Source organism: Wallemia mellicola, assembly GCF_000263375.1.
Source record: "Wallemia mellicola CBS 633.66 unplaced genomic scaffold WALSEscaffold_1, whole genome shotgun sequence".
Lineage (NCBI taxonomy): Eukaryota > Fungi > Basidiomycota > Wallemiomycetes > Wallemiales > Wallemiaceae > Wallemia > Wallemia mellicola.
The window spans coordinates 238,744-252,489 of NW_006531958.1; the positions used below are offsets into that span (position 1 = coordinate 238,744).

The 13,746-nt window shown below is 39.1% G+C and overlaps 9 protein-coding genes and 1 non-coding gene across 10 annotated transcripts; 5 read left to right on the forward strand and 5 right to left on the reverse strand.

Moving 5' to 3' along the window:
* Positions 1 to 51: 51 nt before the first annotated feature.
* Positions 52 to 767, reverse strand: WALSEDRAFT_61795 (SGS-domain-containing protein; the record flags this gene model as incomplete). Its single annotated transcript, XM_006955742.1, has 4 exons — positions 52 to 344; positions 391 to 556; positions 604 to 712; positions 760 to 767. 4 exons carry the CDS (start codon positions 765 to 767, stop codon positions 52 to 54), a joined length of 576 nt encoding a protein of 191 aa, XP_006955804.1.
* On the forward strand, positions 699 to 2,547 carry WALSEDRAFT_66845 (hypothetical protein). Its single transcript, XM_006955743.1, has 3 exons — positions 699 to 1,114; positions 1,173 to 1,652; positions 1,696 to 2,547. The coding sequence occupies exons 1-3, from the start codon at positions 789 to 791 to the stop codon at positions 1,913 to 1,915; spliced, it is 1,026 nt and encodes a 341-aa protein (XP_006955805.1). The 5' UTR covers positions 699 to 788; the 3' UTR covers positions 1,916 to 2,547.
* Positions 745 to 3,957, reverse strand: WALSEDRAFT_59033 (armadillo/beta-catenin/plakoglobin). Its single transcript, XM_006955744.1, has 10 exons — positions 3,795 to 3,957; positions 3,652 to 3,746; positions 3,503 to 3,606; positions 3,390 to 3,459; positions 3,322 to 3,341; positions 3,177 to 3,277; positions 3,071 to 3,128; positions 2,812 to 3,021; positions 2,594 to 2,767; positions 745 to 2,547 (listed from the first exon to the last, which is right to left on the reverse strand). Exons 1-10 carry the CDS (start codon positions 3,947 to 3,949, stop codon positions 1,987 to 1,989), a joined length of 1,548 nt encoding a protein of 515 aa, XP_006955806.1. The 5' UTR covers positions 3,950 to 3,957; the 3' UTR covers positions 745 to 1,986.
* On the forward strand, positions 3,939 to 4,830 carry WALSEDRAFT_66847 (hypothetical protein). The gene is made up of 2 exons (XM_006955745.1): positions 3,939 to 4,304; positions 4,353 to 4,830. Exons 1-2 carry the CDS (start codon positions 3,953 to 3,955, stop codon positions 4,688 to 4,690), a joined length of 690 nt encoding a protein of 229 aa, XP_006955807.1. The 5' UTR covers positions 3,939 to 3,952; the 3' UTR covers positions 4,691 to 4,830.
* On the reverse strand, positions 4,457 to 6,445 carry WALSEDRAFT_42080 (homoserine kinase; the record flags this gene model as incomplete). The annotated part of the gene is made up of 5 exons (XM_006955746.1): positions 4,457 to 4,854; positions 4,900 to 5,080; positions 5,125 to 5,143; positions 5,188 to 5,678; positions 5,726 to 6,445. The coding sequence occupies 2 exons, from the start codon at positions 6,443 to 6,445 to the stop codon at positions 5,334 to 5,336; spliced, it is 1,065 nt and encodes a 354-aa protein (XP_006955808.1). The 3' UTR covers positions 4,457 to 4,854; positions 4,900 to 5,080; positions 5,125 to 5,143; positions 5,188 to 5,333.
* WALSEDRAFT_14313 (putative acyltransfersase) lies at positions 4,696 to 5,309 on the reverse strand (the record flags this gene model as incomplete). Its single annotated transcript, XM_006955607.1, has 4 exons — positions 4,696 to 4,854; positions 4,901 to 5,080; positions 5,125 to 5,143; positions 5,188 to 5,309. 4 exons carry the CDS (start codon positions 5,307 to 5,309, stop codon positions 4,696 to 4,698), a joined length of 480 nt encoding a protein of 159 aa, XP_006955669.1.
* Positions 6,446 to 6,498: 53 nt separating the features above from the next.
* WALSEDRAFT_61801 (hypothetical protein) lies at positions 6,499 to 7,029 on the reverse strand (the record flags this gene model as incomplete). Its single annotated transcript, XM_006955747.1, has 2 exons — positions 6,499 to 6,546; positions 6,601 to 7,029. The coding sequence occupies 2 exons, from the start codon at positions 7,027 to 7,029 to the stop codon at positions 6,499 to 6,501; spliced, it is 477 nt and encodes a 158-aa protein (XP_006955809.1).
* Positions 7,030 to 7,501: 472 nt separating this feature from the next.
* Positions 7,502 to 8,483, forward strand: WALSEDRAFT_59037 (hypothetical protein). The gene has a single exon (XM_006955748.1). The coding sequence runs from the start codon at positions 7,539 to 7,541 to the stop codon at positions 8,388 to 8,390; it is 852 nt and encodes a 283-aa protein (XP_006955810.1). The 5' UTR covers positions 7,502 to 7,538; the 3' UTR covers positions 8,391 to 8,483.
* Positions 8,484 to 8,900: 417 nt separating this feature from the next.
* Positions 8,901 to 8,973, forward strand: WALSEDRAFT_t6. Its single transcript has one exon. It is a non-coding gene; the product is annotated as a tRNA-Lys (tRNA).
* Positions 8,974 to 9,195: 222 nt separating this feature from the next.
* On the forward strand, positions 9,196 to 11,936 carry WALSEDRAFT_66852 (hypothetical protein). The gene is made up of 3 exons (XM_006955749.1): positions 9,196 to 9,731; positions 9,777 to 11,548; positions 11,600 to 11,936. The coding sequence occupies exons 1-2, from the start codon at positions 9,344 to 9,346 to the stop codon at positions 10,952 to 10,954; spliced, it is 1,566 nt and encodes a 521-aa protein (XP_006955811.1). The 5' UTR covers positions 9,196 to 9,343; the 3' UTR covers positions 10,955 to 11,548; positions 11,600 to 11,936.
* The last annotated feature ends 1,810 nt before the right edge of the window (positions 11,937 to 13,746 follow it).

The window sequence follows — 13,746 nt, forward strand, 5'->3', positions numbered from 1 at the left end:
ATTAATAAGGAAGATGAACAGCGGTGATATAATATTTATTAATACAATAATTTATAATTTCTTAGCTTCTGTTCCACTTGGCGGTTTAGTTTCAACTTTAGCCTTCTTGACTTCTTCCCAGTTTGTTGAGAGTGAAGTACCGCCTGACTCTGAGTAGGACTTCATCATAGCTTTACGCACGTCATCATCTGCATTAGCGAACAGTTTCTTGAAGAAATCGTCTGGATTTCCATCGTTAGTTTCTTCTTCATCATCGAGTGCGACTTTATTCCAATCTTTTCCCCTGTTTGATGGATATGGCTTACTTGTTGATGCTGTAGATGTTGACGCTGGTGCTTCTTTGTCTACATGTCTCAGCATTTTCTTTGTTCATGGAGAACATCGACTCACAGCTCGAATCACCAACGAGTGAATTCCAGTTTATACCCTCCTGTGATTTTACCAGTATTAATTCCACTTTCATTGACTTTAACGTGTATTTGCATTCAGTTGGTTTGATATCGAAACTGAGCGGATTGAGACTGAATTGTCTACCATCTTTGAACTGTACATTTAACTAGATGGTGTTATGACTATAAGATTTTCAACAACCAGATTACCCACCTCTTTTTCTCCAAAGCTGATATCAACGTCCTCTTCTCTGACGTTCTTCACAAAGAGACTGATTTCAATAATAGAAGGCGTCTGATAGAAATCGTATCTAAAATCTGATCTATTAGCTTTGTTAGCTATTGCTTACTTTCTATTCCAAACGCTCACGTCGTCATCGTTAGAAAGCAACAAATGAAATGATAAACAGATTCTACAGACACCTACCCACATTCAATGAGAAGAATAGCTATGGTCCATCCAGTCAGGCTATTGATATAGACAGTTTTATCAACCACGCTCGTAGTTTGAATAAACCAACTATTGATAATGACATAAATGAGGATATAATCAATCAACATATCGAGAATATACGCAAAGAAGATGATGAGATGCTCTCGTCACCCCCTTTATTACAATCAATTAAGGATCATAGCGATAGATACAAGAATAGGCGGAAACCAAAGACAATTGACAAAGCAAATGAAATAAAAGACATTTTTGAACCACCCCAGAGATGCTTTCAGTGAGTATGCTATTTTTTCCGTGTTTTTTCTTTCTGCGTGTTTGCTAACACAATCTAGACATGACAGTATGACGGAATATTACATGAGGAATACAGATGAAGGGGATGTAAACGCTGCAGAAACTCAAAGTATAGATGCACGAGGTAAAAATTGGGACTATTCAACTGTTGTAATTGAAGTAGAATCTAAAGTGCCAACTTTGAATGGTATACTTGAACGCACAGATGTTGTTCTCCTTAGTTCGAAACATACATTAGGACATCTTCGTGATAAGCTAAAATGCGAGGCGGATGGAGCACCCTATGCATCTTCAAATAAAAGCAGTTGTTTTGTCTTTGAGGCGGTCGCCTATCTTGATAAACGCAAAGAGGGTTGGGAGACTTATGAAGAATCTGTTAAACAATTATCGCTTAGAGATATTTCAACCAAATCCATCGAAAACGTTCCACTGGGAGAGCTTCCCATACGTACCGGTCGATTTGGTTGGATGGTTCACTCTGGTGGCTGTGAGCATGCCCTCCAAATAACTGGCGTACGGTACGTATTACATTTCCCACAATCCTTTATTAAGAAGACACAGGTTGAAGGGTACCCGAGAGACATTACCCCGTTACAAGTTTAGTAAGCTTGATAGGACTCAGAAACCAATCTGTGGAATTTGCGATAAGAAGCAAGCAGCTCTAGTCACATATAAAGACAGACTGGGTGCCGAGAATTCAACATATTGGTGCGACATTTGTTTCGATAACATCCATCAGGGTTTCAACACTAACGATCTGAATGTATATCCCGTTAAGTGAATCTGTATCTGTAATGAAAATATCAATGCATTGGTAAAGAGAAATTATTGTAAGTCCATAATGAATAGAAATTAATTGGTACCATAATATCTGTCACCTACGTTGCCCATTCCAGGTACGATCTGCCAGTATTTCTTACGTGCAGGCTGTTCTAAGCTAATAACACTTGTTCTTCTACCATCGACCTTCTCACCTTGGTGATGAGGTACTTGTGCGGAATCTCCATGGCTTATCGGAACCTCAACCTCACGGAGGAGAGGATCTGCAGCTGCTGTCAAGATTTTGATATCTGGGAAAGCAGAATTTATAGCGTGAACACCACCGCGTCTAGCTACCAAAAATGAGAGGAAAATGATATGTTTCTCTTGAACGCCATGATCGAGCAAGACTCTAATTGCCATGAAAGCAGCTGCGCCTGTACCAATCTGAGCGTCAGTAATCAAAACCCATGTTTGTGATGATGTCTTAGGGTCTTTCACTGATTGTGGGAGTGAATGGTGGTAAAGTGCTGGTTCACCGCTAGCATCGTCGTGTTGGATAAGCACTGAACCGAGTGCAACAGCCGGAAATATTCTACGTAAACCGTGATTAAACAAGCTTCCTGATCTCTGAATGGAAACTGCACAGAGATTCTAAAAACAATGTTAATAAGTTATGAAAAATGACGACAGAACTTACATCTGTGTCAAGCTTTTTGCCTTCATATTCTGCGGACACTGGAGTTGTAACAGTGCGTGATCTATGAGGAAGGAAGGTAAAGACTTCTTGGGCGATATGTGCGGCAAGCCTGTCAACGGTCTCGACGAACCTCGTTCGTGAAGTGCCCAAATCGCGTAGTATGGTAAGTAGTGCCTATCTTTTGTTAGTTGGGAATACCCAAGCGCAGTTATTCTTACGTTACGTGTCGCAGTCTGTTCAATGATCTTCACATTTGGAGGTAAATCCGAACAGCTTGGTGAGGCAGTAGACAGAGCCTTACGAAGGAAACGAGAGCGTTGTGTGAGCTGCTGCTTGAGATGTGTGACGATTAGGTCTACAGCCACAGAGTTGGCTGCACCAGGAACAATTATGTCGGCATGCCTTGATGATGGCAGGACGAAGTTTTCCTGCAGGTCATAGTTGAGTGTTATGCTGAAGTGCAATAATAACACCTACAAAAGATGGTTTTACCCATTTAAGGAATTGATTGAGAACGCCGTCGACATCCCTACCTCTGTATGCTATTTCAGCGAAGAAGTAAACGATGGTATGCTAATCTGACCTTTCAACAACGTCTCTTTTAATACGTCTTGCTAACATGACATCTGAATCGCATTGTACGAATACTTTCATGTCGAATAAATCCCTCAGTGCTGGATCAGTCTGGTGCGATTTAACAGAAGATTAATGGTATGCTAATTACCCACAAGGACGAGAATTCCTTCCACTAAATTTATTCGTCAGTCAACAAAACAACGATCTGAGCTTATCTCACCTATGACGACTCTCGCACCGTAGAGATATGTAGATTGAGGGAGACGTGAGTGAGTAACGAAAGAGTAGTTCTTTATTTGTTGAGAAATGACGTAAGGGCCTATCGTCACTCACTGGCAACTGCACTGCTCTGCACTTTTTGATATCATGCAGAACGGAAGTGAACAAACTCATATCGATAGCTTGAGGGGAATCGAAGTCGTACATATTCTTATGAGCTTAATAGAGAATGAGGTGGTGCGTAGAATATACAATACACTCACCCAGTTCAATTTCTTCTGGTGTTCTCTCTCCGTAGAAGCTATCTTGAGAGATGATAGCGATAGATTGTACATTCTTTAAGCGTTTAACTATCTCACTGTTATGTGTTATAAACTATATATCATATAGATATAAACAAACTCACTGTGCTACGAATGTTTTACCCGATGCAGTACCACCGCCTATACCAATAATGAAAGGCTCTACGGGGCTGCCTGACATATCATACCAGGCTCTAACGCCATCAGTTTTTATGAATTGATTTTTCAGCTTCTGCTGTTGGTTCAGTAATTCCAACATCAGATGGTGGAAGAGCGGACGAGAGATAGTGTTTTGAATACAATAAAGGAAATTGACGCTATTAGTCAGTCAATATTCTCTTCGATATCCAGCCAAGCCGTTAAACCGCTCAAATTGAACGCCAGCCAAATTTCAAGCTTGAGTAGATTAGACGAGTTATTAGCAGTTCAGTTGGAAGAACTAAGAGAACACGAGTATAGACAGCAACTTATCACAGAGTTAGAGAATGATATCGTAGATTTAGAATCAAACATACAATCCTCCCTTCATATACTTCAATCCTCTCAGAAAGACTTAGACAAAATACTCAAAGACGGCGATAAAGATATTGAGCGTATACGCGCAACTGAGAATAGTCAGTCTTCTTTCTCTTTTTCTAATGCCTTCTAACATTCCATAATAGACCAGATACCAGACAATGTATTATTAGAATACGCTCAAAAGCTCTCTGCATTTACACACGCACCACCAACTATAAATAGTGCTGACACAATACAACACCCCTCTCAGCAGGTCTTTAACGTTCCTTTCCCTACCGAATCAAACATGCGGAGGGGTATTCTTTTCGCTCAGAGTGTCGAAGAGGGTCAAGATGACACTCTTAAGTTAGAAATGGGTGAATCTAAGCAACTTGACGCGGAGATTGATCAGGAGCACCATTACAATTCCTTGCGTAATCAACAAGAAGACATGCAAGCTGGTCTAAACGATGGCGACGTTGAATTCGATTTGTTGGACTAAAATAATCATGTGTAAGCATCTTCGTTAGGTGATACAGGTAGACATAGCCTATAAGCATCCTTTCCATTCATGTAGAAGCGATATAGACGCTTCTCTCTCATAAACCCTAATCTCTTGTAAAACGCTATTGATGTATTATTATCTACCTCTGTTTCTAGTATTATCTGTTGTCTATTAGGTAATTGTAGCGATATTATATCCCAAACTAACCTCTTCTGCACCTGTCGATATCATTTCATCTATTGCCATCCTGACTAGCTTTGTAGCTATCCCTTTCTTTCTATATTCACTTCTAACGCTTAACATGGCTATATATCCTCTCATTAGACCTGATTTGTGTCGTTCTTGCTTGCATACTACAACTCCAACAGCTTTTGTATGATCATACGCCTACCAAGCTATTAATGTGGCTTATATTATCTTATCAAACTCACTAGAAAAGTAAGCTGAGGCCTGCCGATGTCGTCAGATATGACAGAATAGACTCATATACTCACCAAGTGTGTAGAAAGTATCTATAAGTCATATTTATGTATGGTTCACTCAATTCGCTATCTATCAAATCCATTATATCTGACAATTGCCTCTCATCGTGGTATTCTGCATAACTCAAACTCATGATAGTAATTAACAAAGGAATTATTTATTCGAAAGACACAGTTGAACCTGATTCTGATATAGATTTGACTTCCATTCTACATTTAACGTTATTCTTGGCGAATATTTTGAATATTCCATCCGCTATCGCCTCATGATTGTGTGTATGCAATGCTAAAATAGTCGGACCTGCACCAGAGAGACAAATACCGAGTAAACCTGGGTGTGATTTTGGCGTCAATGTCTTAGTAATTTCTGGTAATCCTGGAATCAACTCTGAACGGTATGGTTGGTGGAGTTTGTCCTGCATCGCTTCCCATATCAAGTCTGGATCTGGTGGTGTAATAGAGAGTGCAGTTGTTAAGACAGCTAAACGCTGTAAATTAAACACCTAAACTACGTTAATATGTAATATCTTTGTATTTTGTTTGTACGCACGACATCTGGTCTTGAATATTGCTCAGGTAAACATCCTCTCGCTTTTGCAGTTGACAATTCAAACTGCGGAATTACAACCAAAGCTTTTATCTGAGACGCCCATCCATATCTCAACCAATGTCCAATGTCTTTAGGTGGTACTGGTGGCTTTTTTCCCCAGTCTTTGCTTGCGTCCGGTGGGTATTCCGGAAGAACTTCAGACATAGGAACGGAGGATGGGTCAAGTACACCCTCTGGGAGTGTCTTAAGGTAACTACCGACGAATCCACCAATGAGTGCTGCTGCAACATTATCCGGGTGTCTTTCAACCATGAGTGCAAAATCCAACTGTCTAGAAGGACTGAGTTTGAGATCAGCCAAGGCGTCAGCCAATAACACACCGGCTACGACGGCTGCACCTGAACTACCTAATCCTCTGCCGAATGGGATCTCATTATGTACTTTGAGATTCAAGTCATCCGGAAATTCTAAAATATCGTGACATCTGAGTACATATATACAAACCCTTGTTGTTAAATTCTTGTATGGATCTAGAGGCACTTCACCAGCGCCTTCACCAGTGTAACTTATGATCGGGCTTGTGTGTTTTCTGGCTGGATATGGCACGTGTGATACTGTCAACTCTAAATTGATATCATCCCAGCTTGCACCCAAACAATCGAAACCACAGGCTAAATTAGCGGAAGTAGCTGGTACTTTTACTTTGAAATTCCTCGACATAATGACAGTAAAGTAAGAAGAAAGTAAATAATAGGAATGTATAAATAAAACTTTTAGAATGGTAATGGTGGTGTATGCTTTTTCTTACGTTGTTCTTTATCCTGTTTGTTTGTTAGTAAACTACGCAAAAAGAGAAGCAGAGAAGAAAGACGTACCAATTTCCAGAATTCTATCTTTTGCTGCATACTCTCCATATTCTCTTCTATAGCAGCTTGTCTCTTTGGTTGATTCCTCTCCCAGAGGCTACCTCTGAACTTCTTCTCTGCTACTGCACGAGGTGACTTCGCTTGTACATCAAACGCAGCTTTCTCCTGCCAATTGAAAGGTTTCTCGCTGTTGTTTAGATTTATATCATCTACACTACTCTTTATTGAAGTTGGTAGTAAATGCAATAAACCTTCTATTCTAGCTTCTTTAACGAGATCAGCTTGTTGACGACGTGAGTAACGTGGTGGATGCCATTTGCCTGTTGACTTTGACTGTCTAAATTGAAATGGAGATGGTCTCAGTGCGTCTGGATTTGATTGAATTTGCTCTATAGTGGTTGATGCAGGTAAGAGATCTTTATTAGGAGTGTATCTCATCTCTGATAATAGAAAAGATTTCAGTTTCGTTGATTTTATATTATTTATTATCGATTTATCTATTCTACTCATCGTGGCTGTTGTTCAAGATATACGGCGATGACAATTGACGAGATAAATGATGATAAATGTTTAATATGTAATAAATACGCTATAGAATATACTACTATCCCTTGTAACCATTCATATCTCTGCAAACGAGATGGAATGAAACAAGCCACCGGTGGCAGATGTAAGGTGAGTTGTTATCTGTCTAAGTGCATATACAATGCTTATCCACTTGTCATCTCTCAGATTTGTAACGAATTCTTCGTTGAACTCAAACGTATTACTAAATAGTCAGGCGATCTACAAACAACTTAGCTTATATGTATATTATCACATTTAATGTATATTTACCTTATTTTTATTTATACTTCCATCACTCATGTCACTCTGACTTTTACAATCATCATATGAGTTCAGATCAGCACACACCAAACTCTAAAAGGAAAGAGCGCAAGCCAATAATGAATTGGCTATCGAAAAGGTTAGGCAGACGTTCTTCTACCAACGTACCACCTTCTCCTTCGATAAATTACGAGCTAGACGATACCTACAAGCCATCCACTAAACGTAGATCAACTTTGAATGGAATCGTATCGCACAACTCGTTCTCTACTTTGAAGCGCCCAGATAGCCTCTCTGGAGCAGATGAAGACGCTTCTTTGAAACCGCTCAATAGCACGAAATCATTAACTTTCACTACGAACTCTAGCTCACAATCTGTAGACACCAATAATAGTGATGATATTGAATCTAAAACCTTCATTAGCAAAGCCAGCACAAAGCCAACCACTGTTTTGTCACTTGACGCACATGACGGAGTAGCTCATATCGCTCAGGCTCCCTCGCCGTCTCTCAGCCAACAAAATATGCCATCTACGAGCTATAACCATTATAATCATCCACCTATGTACACACGCCCACAGATTCACAATAATCCTAGGCCGTTATCACCACCTAACGATGATGCTTCTATTATGACACTCGCGTCTTCAAATGCAGGAAGGTTACAACAGGCTGACAACTCAATTAGGAAATCTTCAATTCACTCTTCGTCGAAGCTAGACGATGATGAATTCTCAACTAGAGCACTAGCACCTAATTCCCGTAGAGCTAGTTATGATTCAACTACAACACAATCCTTACGTAGTTATAATATCGGCACTAGTCCGCTCAACCCAATTCGTAGTCCTGATTTAATTTATCCTGGTAGTAATAATACTTATAAGAAGAGTTCAACAACTGTCGCGACGACTGCCGCTAGTTTCATCACTGCTTCTGAAAGACAATCACTTGATTCAGTCTCACCTGCATAATTTATTTACTGGTTTTTAAGGAGATACCCTTCCAAATCTAAAATCTCTCTGTTTCTGTCTCATAATTATTTTACGATATTTCATGTTCATATTTACGGTTTTAAACTTTTTTGGTGGGGTTCTTGTGACTTTTCGTGGAGTAGTTTTTGTTAAACCGCCTTTTCAGATATATAGAGTGTTAAATATGGTTTGTCTTAGATTATCAAAGTTTTTTAAGATACTTGTTTCATATACGTCTAGAATTTGCTTCAGAAGTTGCAAATGATGATGATGATGATGATGATGATGATGATGAAATCTAAATATATTGTTAAGACGATACAAAGTTAAACTGCGTCCATCAATACTTCTTAAAGCATGAGGATTTGAATGGCATGTTGAATTGGTAGGAAGCGTTTCTTGACTAGTGTCGTAAAATGTCTTGAGAAGTTGCAAATTGATGAAATTATGACGTAACCGTTCCTGCATAGATTATGCAACTGGATTATATTAAGTTCAAGTCGAACACAAGCCTCGCTAGCTCAATCGGTAGAGCGTGAGACTCTTAATCTCAAGGCTGCGGGTTCGAGCCCCGCGTGGGGCTATAACTTTTGTTTTTCAAATCATTATTTTTTCATGGTCATTATTTTGATATCCCGAATGCAAACACTTTTATACTATCATTCAACTTTGGATTACGGATTTTCTTTGGTTGTTTTTGTTTCCCTTACTTTTTCAATTGGTGACATTGCCGATAGACTTGTGAAAGAATAGTTGATTAGAATTAAGTAAAACAAAAATGTAGAATGCGGTTTTTCGGTGATTGGAAGAGTCAGTCATCATGGGACCAGAATAAAATGATCGAATATTAGGAACAAGATTGCCTTGCGTATTCTCATGATCATGGATCAACTATTATCAAGCATTAATCTGGCAATGGTTCAATCAAAATGCCTTAACTTAACACAACTAAAATGTTACCTAAATTATTACTTTCGCTAGGCTGTCTTGCCTTGACGTTAGCAAAACCAGTAGAAAGTGGACATAGTTGGGATAGTTTATCAATTACCACAAAAGGTCGTTACTTATCTAAAAGAGTCGATGGTTCACCTTTCTTCTGGCAAGCTGACACTGCCTGGGAAATTTTTCATCGCCTTAATAAGACAGATGTTGACTTATATTTGAGTGACAGAGCAGAAAAGGGTTTTAACATTATACAAGCTGTCGCGGTAGCAGAACTGAATGGGACTACTCATAGCAATTACTATAACCAGCTTCCTTTAGTTAATCAAGACCCTACACAACCTATCGAAGAATATTTCGAATATGTCGATTATGTAATCGATAGGGCTACTGATTATGGTAGGTTTATAGATTGACACGATGTCAATGTTTAAATGTTATTAGGTATCCTTGTCGCATTAGTACCCACCTGGGGTAGATACGTCAACTGTGGTTGGAGAGGTGAACCAAAACTTTTCAACGTCGAAAATGCAAAAGAATTTGGCAGATTCATAAGCAACCGCTATCCAGGTCTACCAAAGATCATAGGAGGTGACAGCAATGGTGACTGGGCGTGTGATTTACCAGATATCCAAGAGGAATACGAAGATAACTATGAGTCAAATCCAGATCAAGATCCTTACTCTATGTTGCCTGAAATTGAAGACACTCGCGATGTATGGTCTTCGATGGTTGACGGTATGAAGGAAGGTGAAGAAGATTTGTTTGTTATATACCATCCAACCAACACTTACCTCAATGTAACCGGTTTACCACTCGCTTATGGTAGTAATTATCTAAATGGAACTCATGAAGTTTCAATGAATGCAGTCCAATCTGGTCATTCTGTTCCAGGTATCAACCCACCAAACGAAGCAATTGTTGGATGGAACTCAGTCCGTAACTACGAGTTCATTGAAGATATGAGACGAGCATTCGATGGAAGTGTCATTGATCTCGAAAATCACTACGAGGGTGCTCGTCTTGCCTTCGAAGCTGATCAAAGGTACTGGACAGCAAGTGAAGTCAGACATGGTCTCTATAATGGTTTCTTCGCTGGATCTGCTGGAATTACCTATGGTGCACATTCCATCTGGCAATTCTATGATCCAATTTATAACCTTGATCAAGCAAGGTTGTACATCGAACCTCAAAACAACTTAGATCCTAATGATTCATGGAGAAACGGCCTTCACTTCGAAGCAGCTGGTCAGGTTGTTTACCTGCAAAACCTCTTCAAGGATTTAAAGCCTGAGGTTTTCTTCTCCATGGAGCCAGATCGTTCGTTTATTCAATCAATCGATGGAGGTGAAGATGTTCTTGCATATGCTGAAAACCGACGTGTTGGAGCTTTGAAAAGTGACAAACTTTACTGGGTCTACACTGGTTTCGGTGATGCTTTCAAGGTTGACTTGTCAAATGAAACAGGAATTGTTTCAACTAAGTGGTACGACACTCGCACCGGACAATCTCAAGATGAAAACAGTTACGAATTGGATGACAATAACAAAGTTATGGCATTCTATCCCCCTACATCTGGCACTATTGACAATGACTGGGTATTGGCTATTGAAATACAATAGATTATGGATATAAAAATACATGAATGCAATTTATATAAATATGATATTGGTATATAACTATACATTAAGCTCCTGGAATAGTTTGTCTTTGAATGATAGAACATTGATTTTCGTCTCTACCAACTCTCCAATAGAAGTTTGTGACATTGTACTGACTGAGATATTTGAGGAACTCCTCGTCATGGGTAATTAATATAAGCTGGAAGTTCACATCAAGTTGTTTTCTTTCATTAATGAGTTCAGCCAAACCGGATGCAAGCGATTGTATATTCTCCTGATCCAGATTTGTAGTTGGCTCATCGAGTGCCAAAATACCGCATTTATCACCGAAACTGTCTGCCAATGCTAACCTTATAATGATTGATGCCAGTACCTTTTGTCCTGCTGAGCATCTACCTCTCATGTCCATTTCGGTTCTATCTTTCACCATTACCACGCGATAATTGTAGGATTTACCACCGCGAGCACCTTCTGCATCGGATCTGATTGCTATTGTATCTATATCTGTACCTTGGTAAGTACGTTGCCAGAGATGATGAATTTGATCATTTATCTCGTCCATTTTAAGCCCATGAAATTGCAAAATAGCACTTTGTATTTAAATTAGTGAGAACACTCTCTTCAGTTATGTGAAACAAACCTTTCTAAAGCTTTAGCATACTTTTCTAAATCATCATTAGCAAGCGTCGAAGCAGTGACAGCAACATGTTGACGATGATGTATGTAGTCGATATCTTTATACTCAGTTTTTAAATCGTCTTGTAAACCTTCCACGCGTTTTCTTTCACTGAGAAGTTCACCACCAAGTGCGTAATGTTGAGCTTGTTTTTCAGATTCTCTGGATCTCGACTCGTCATACATCTCATCGAATTGTCTCTTAGCTTTAGTGGTCTCTTCAAGATCGTAGCTGTTGATTTGATCCCTAATTTCTTCCAACTCTGCGATTAACTTTCTATACCTAATATTATCGGACAAGTTTCTTTCCGACTCTTTAGCTGATGCTACTGTCTTCTCATAATTCTTAATGTTATCATTCAATTGTTCTCCACGTTGACGGGAATCTTGCTCTTCATTTTCCAGATTAGCAATTTGCTCAACAATTTCTGCCAATTTATTGATACCGTCTCCCTTAACGTACGCTTTGATGCTTTTGTTAGCTGCGACAAGTTGTTGAATGTATGATTCATGTTCAGTCAAGTTGTTGCGAGCCTCTTGTTCTTGTTTTTCTACCTCGGAAAGATGTTTGGATTTCTCTTCTTCCAATGCATCCTTAGGTCCGCTAAGCGCTTCTATTTCAGGATCCAAGTGGCGTGAACGTTCTCCTAGTCTGTAGATTTCATTTTCGAGCTCATTCAATGCCTCCTTAGATGATTCAAGCTCTCTTGCAGCATTACGTGATTGCTCTAAAGCTAGTTGCTTCTCATGATAACATTCTTGCTCATTTGATAATGTTTTGGTTTTCTTCTCTTTATCTGATTGCAATGCATTCAGTTCATTAGTCATTGATCTCATTTTCGAGGTGATATCTTGTAATTCTGCTTGTATTTCGTCAATAGTAAGAGTAGAATTTGATGATACCTTTAGATCTCTCTCTAAAGAATTTATTTCCCTTTCAAGATCTTTTGCTTCGCGTAAGATACGAGAAACTTCGCCACCTAATACTTTCAATGATTCGAGTTCTATTGTGGCTTTCTTACAACCTTCTATGCGAGCTTCAACATCGTTAGCTTGATTTTGTGTATCTTTTTGCTTAACATCTAACTCTTCAACAGCTGCAGCAAGTGATGGTACCTCAACCGTCTTGAGTCTTTCAAGGTTAGTCGCAACTGGTAGGAGAAGCTTCAAACCCTCAAGAATTTTCTGCCATTCGTTCATATCACTCTCTACTTCAGACAATTGACTTGGGTTGAGTTTATCAAGACGTGATTTTACGAAGTTTTCGAATTGTTGCATTTCATTTCCATCTGATATACCTCTATTGCAGCATCTACAACGATGTTTGGATTTTGCGATCTCAAGCGCTTTCTTCAAGAATCCTTCTGTGCCGGATGCTTCATTAATTTCTGTAAGACAATCTTTTGTTTCAGCTTCTGCTACCTTTATGGCTTCTTCAAGGGTCGTTGCATCGGTCTGTGATGATTTTAAAGCTTCATCGATTCGCTTTTCAATGTCTTTAGTATGAATTTAGTACGTATTTGTCATACATGTTTACACTCACGTTGTATCTCAACTTTCTTGCTCTTTTGGCGCTGTTTTTCAGAGTTCAACATTGTTTCAAGCTGATTGAGATTCTTTGAGATGTTTTTATAATTGGTATTTTCCTTATCAAGTTCAGTCTCTTTCTCTCTGAAAAGTCTACCAACGGATAACTCGAGAGTCTCGGCATCATAGTCTCCATGGAAATATTTATCAAGCAAGTCTTTCTTTGAATCAATAGCTCCTTTGATACTGTCTGATTTACGATCACGGTCCGTTTTCTTAATACCCAAACGAGCCCTCGCATCAGATTGTAGGTTAAGTGAGGCCATCTCAGAATTTCTTGAATCTTTGCGATCTTCAAGTGAGCGTATCGATGATTTGAAATCAGATATCTTATCTTCGTAACGTTGTGAGGCAATTTCATGATTAAGTTTGTTCACTCTATTTTGTGCTTCTTGAACATCAGTTTTCATACCTTCGATATTTGAATAGGTTGAATTCAAATCTTCGATTTGAGATTGTAAGCGTCTCTTTTTTATATTCTGTTCATCAATTTGCTGACGTAAACTGACCTTTGCTTGCTGTTTTGCAGC

Coding starts and splice junctions, on each gene's coding strand:
- WALSEDRAFT_66845 (XM_006955743.1), top strand. CDS start 789: ATGATAAACAGATTCTACAGACACCTACCCACATTCAATGAGAAGAAT. Junction 1,115..1,172: donor CCACCCCAGAGATGCTTTCA/GTGAGTATGCTA, acceptor AACACAATCTAG/ACATGACAGTATGACGGAAT. Junction 1,653..1,695: donor CTCCAAATAACTGGCGTACG/GTACGTATTACA, acceptor AAGAAGACACAG/GTTGAAGGGTACCCGAGAGA.
- WALSEDRAFT_59033 (XM_006955744.1), bottom strand. CDS start 3,949: ATGTTGGAATTACTGAACCAACAGCAGAAGCTGAAAAATCAATTCATA. Junction 3,607..3,651: donor ACCAGAAGAAATTGAACTGG/GTGAGTGTATTG, acceptor TTCTCTATTAAG/CTCATAAGAATATGTACGAC. Junction 2,548..2,593: donor GCAAAAAGCTTGACACAGAT/GTAAGTTCTGTC, acceptor CATTGTTTTTAG/AATCTCTGTGCAGTTTCCAT.
- WALSEDRAFT_66847 (XM_006955745.1), top strand. CDS start 3,953: ATGGTGGAAGAGCGGACGAGAGATAGTGTTTTGAATACAATAAAGGAA. Junction 4,305..4,352: donor TATACGCGCAACTGAGAATA/GTCAGTCTTCTT, acceptor ATTCCATAATAG/ACCAGATACCAGACAATGTA.
- WALSEDRAFT_59037 (XM_006955748.1), top strand. CDS start 7,539: ATGAATTGGCTATCGAAAAGGTTAGGCAGACGTTCTTCTACCAACGTA.
- WALSEDRAFT_66852 (XM_006955749.1), top strand. CDS start 9,344: ATGTTACCTAAATTATTACTTTCGCTAGGCTGTCTTGCCTTGACGTTA. Junction 9,732..9,776: donor CGATAGGGCTACTGATTATG/GTAGGTTTATAG, acceptor AAATGTTATTAG/GTATCCTTGTCGCATTAGTA.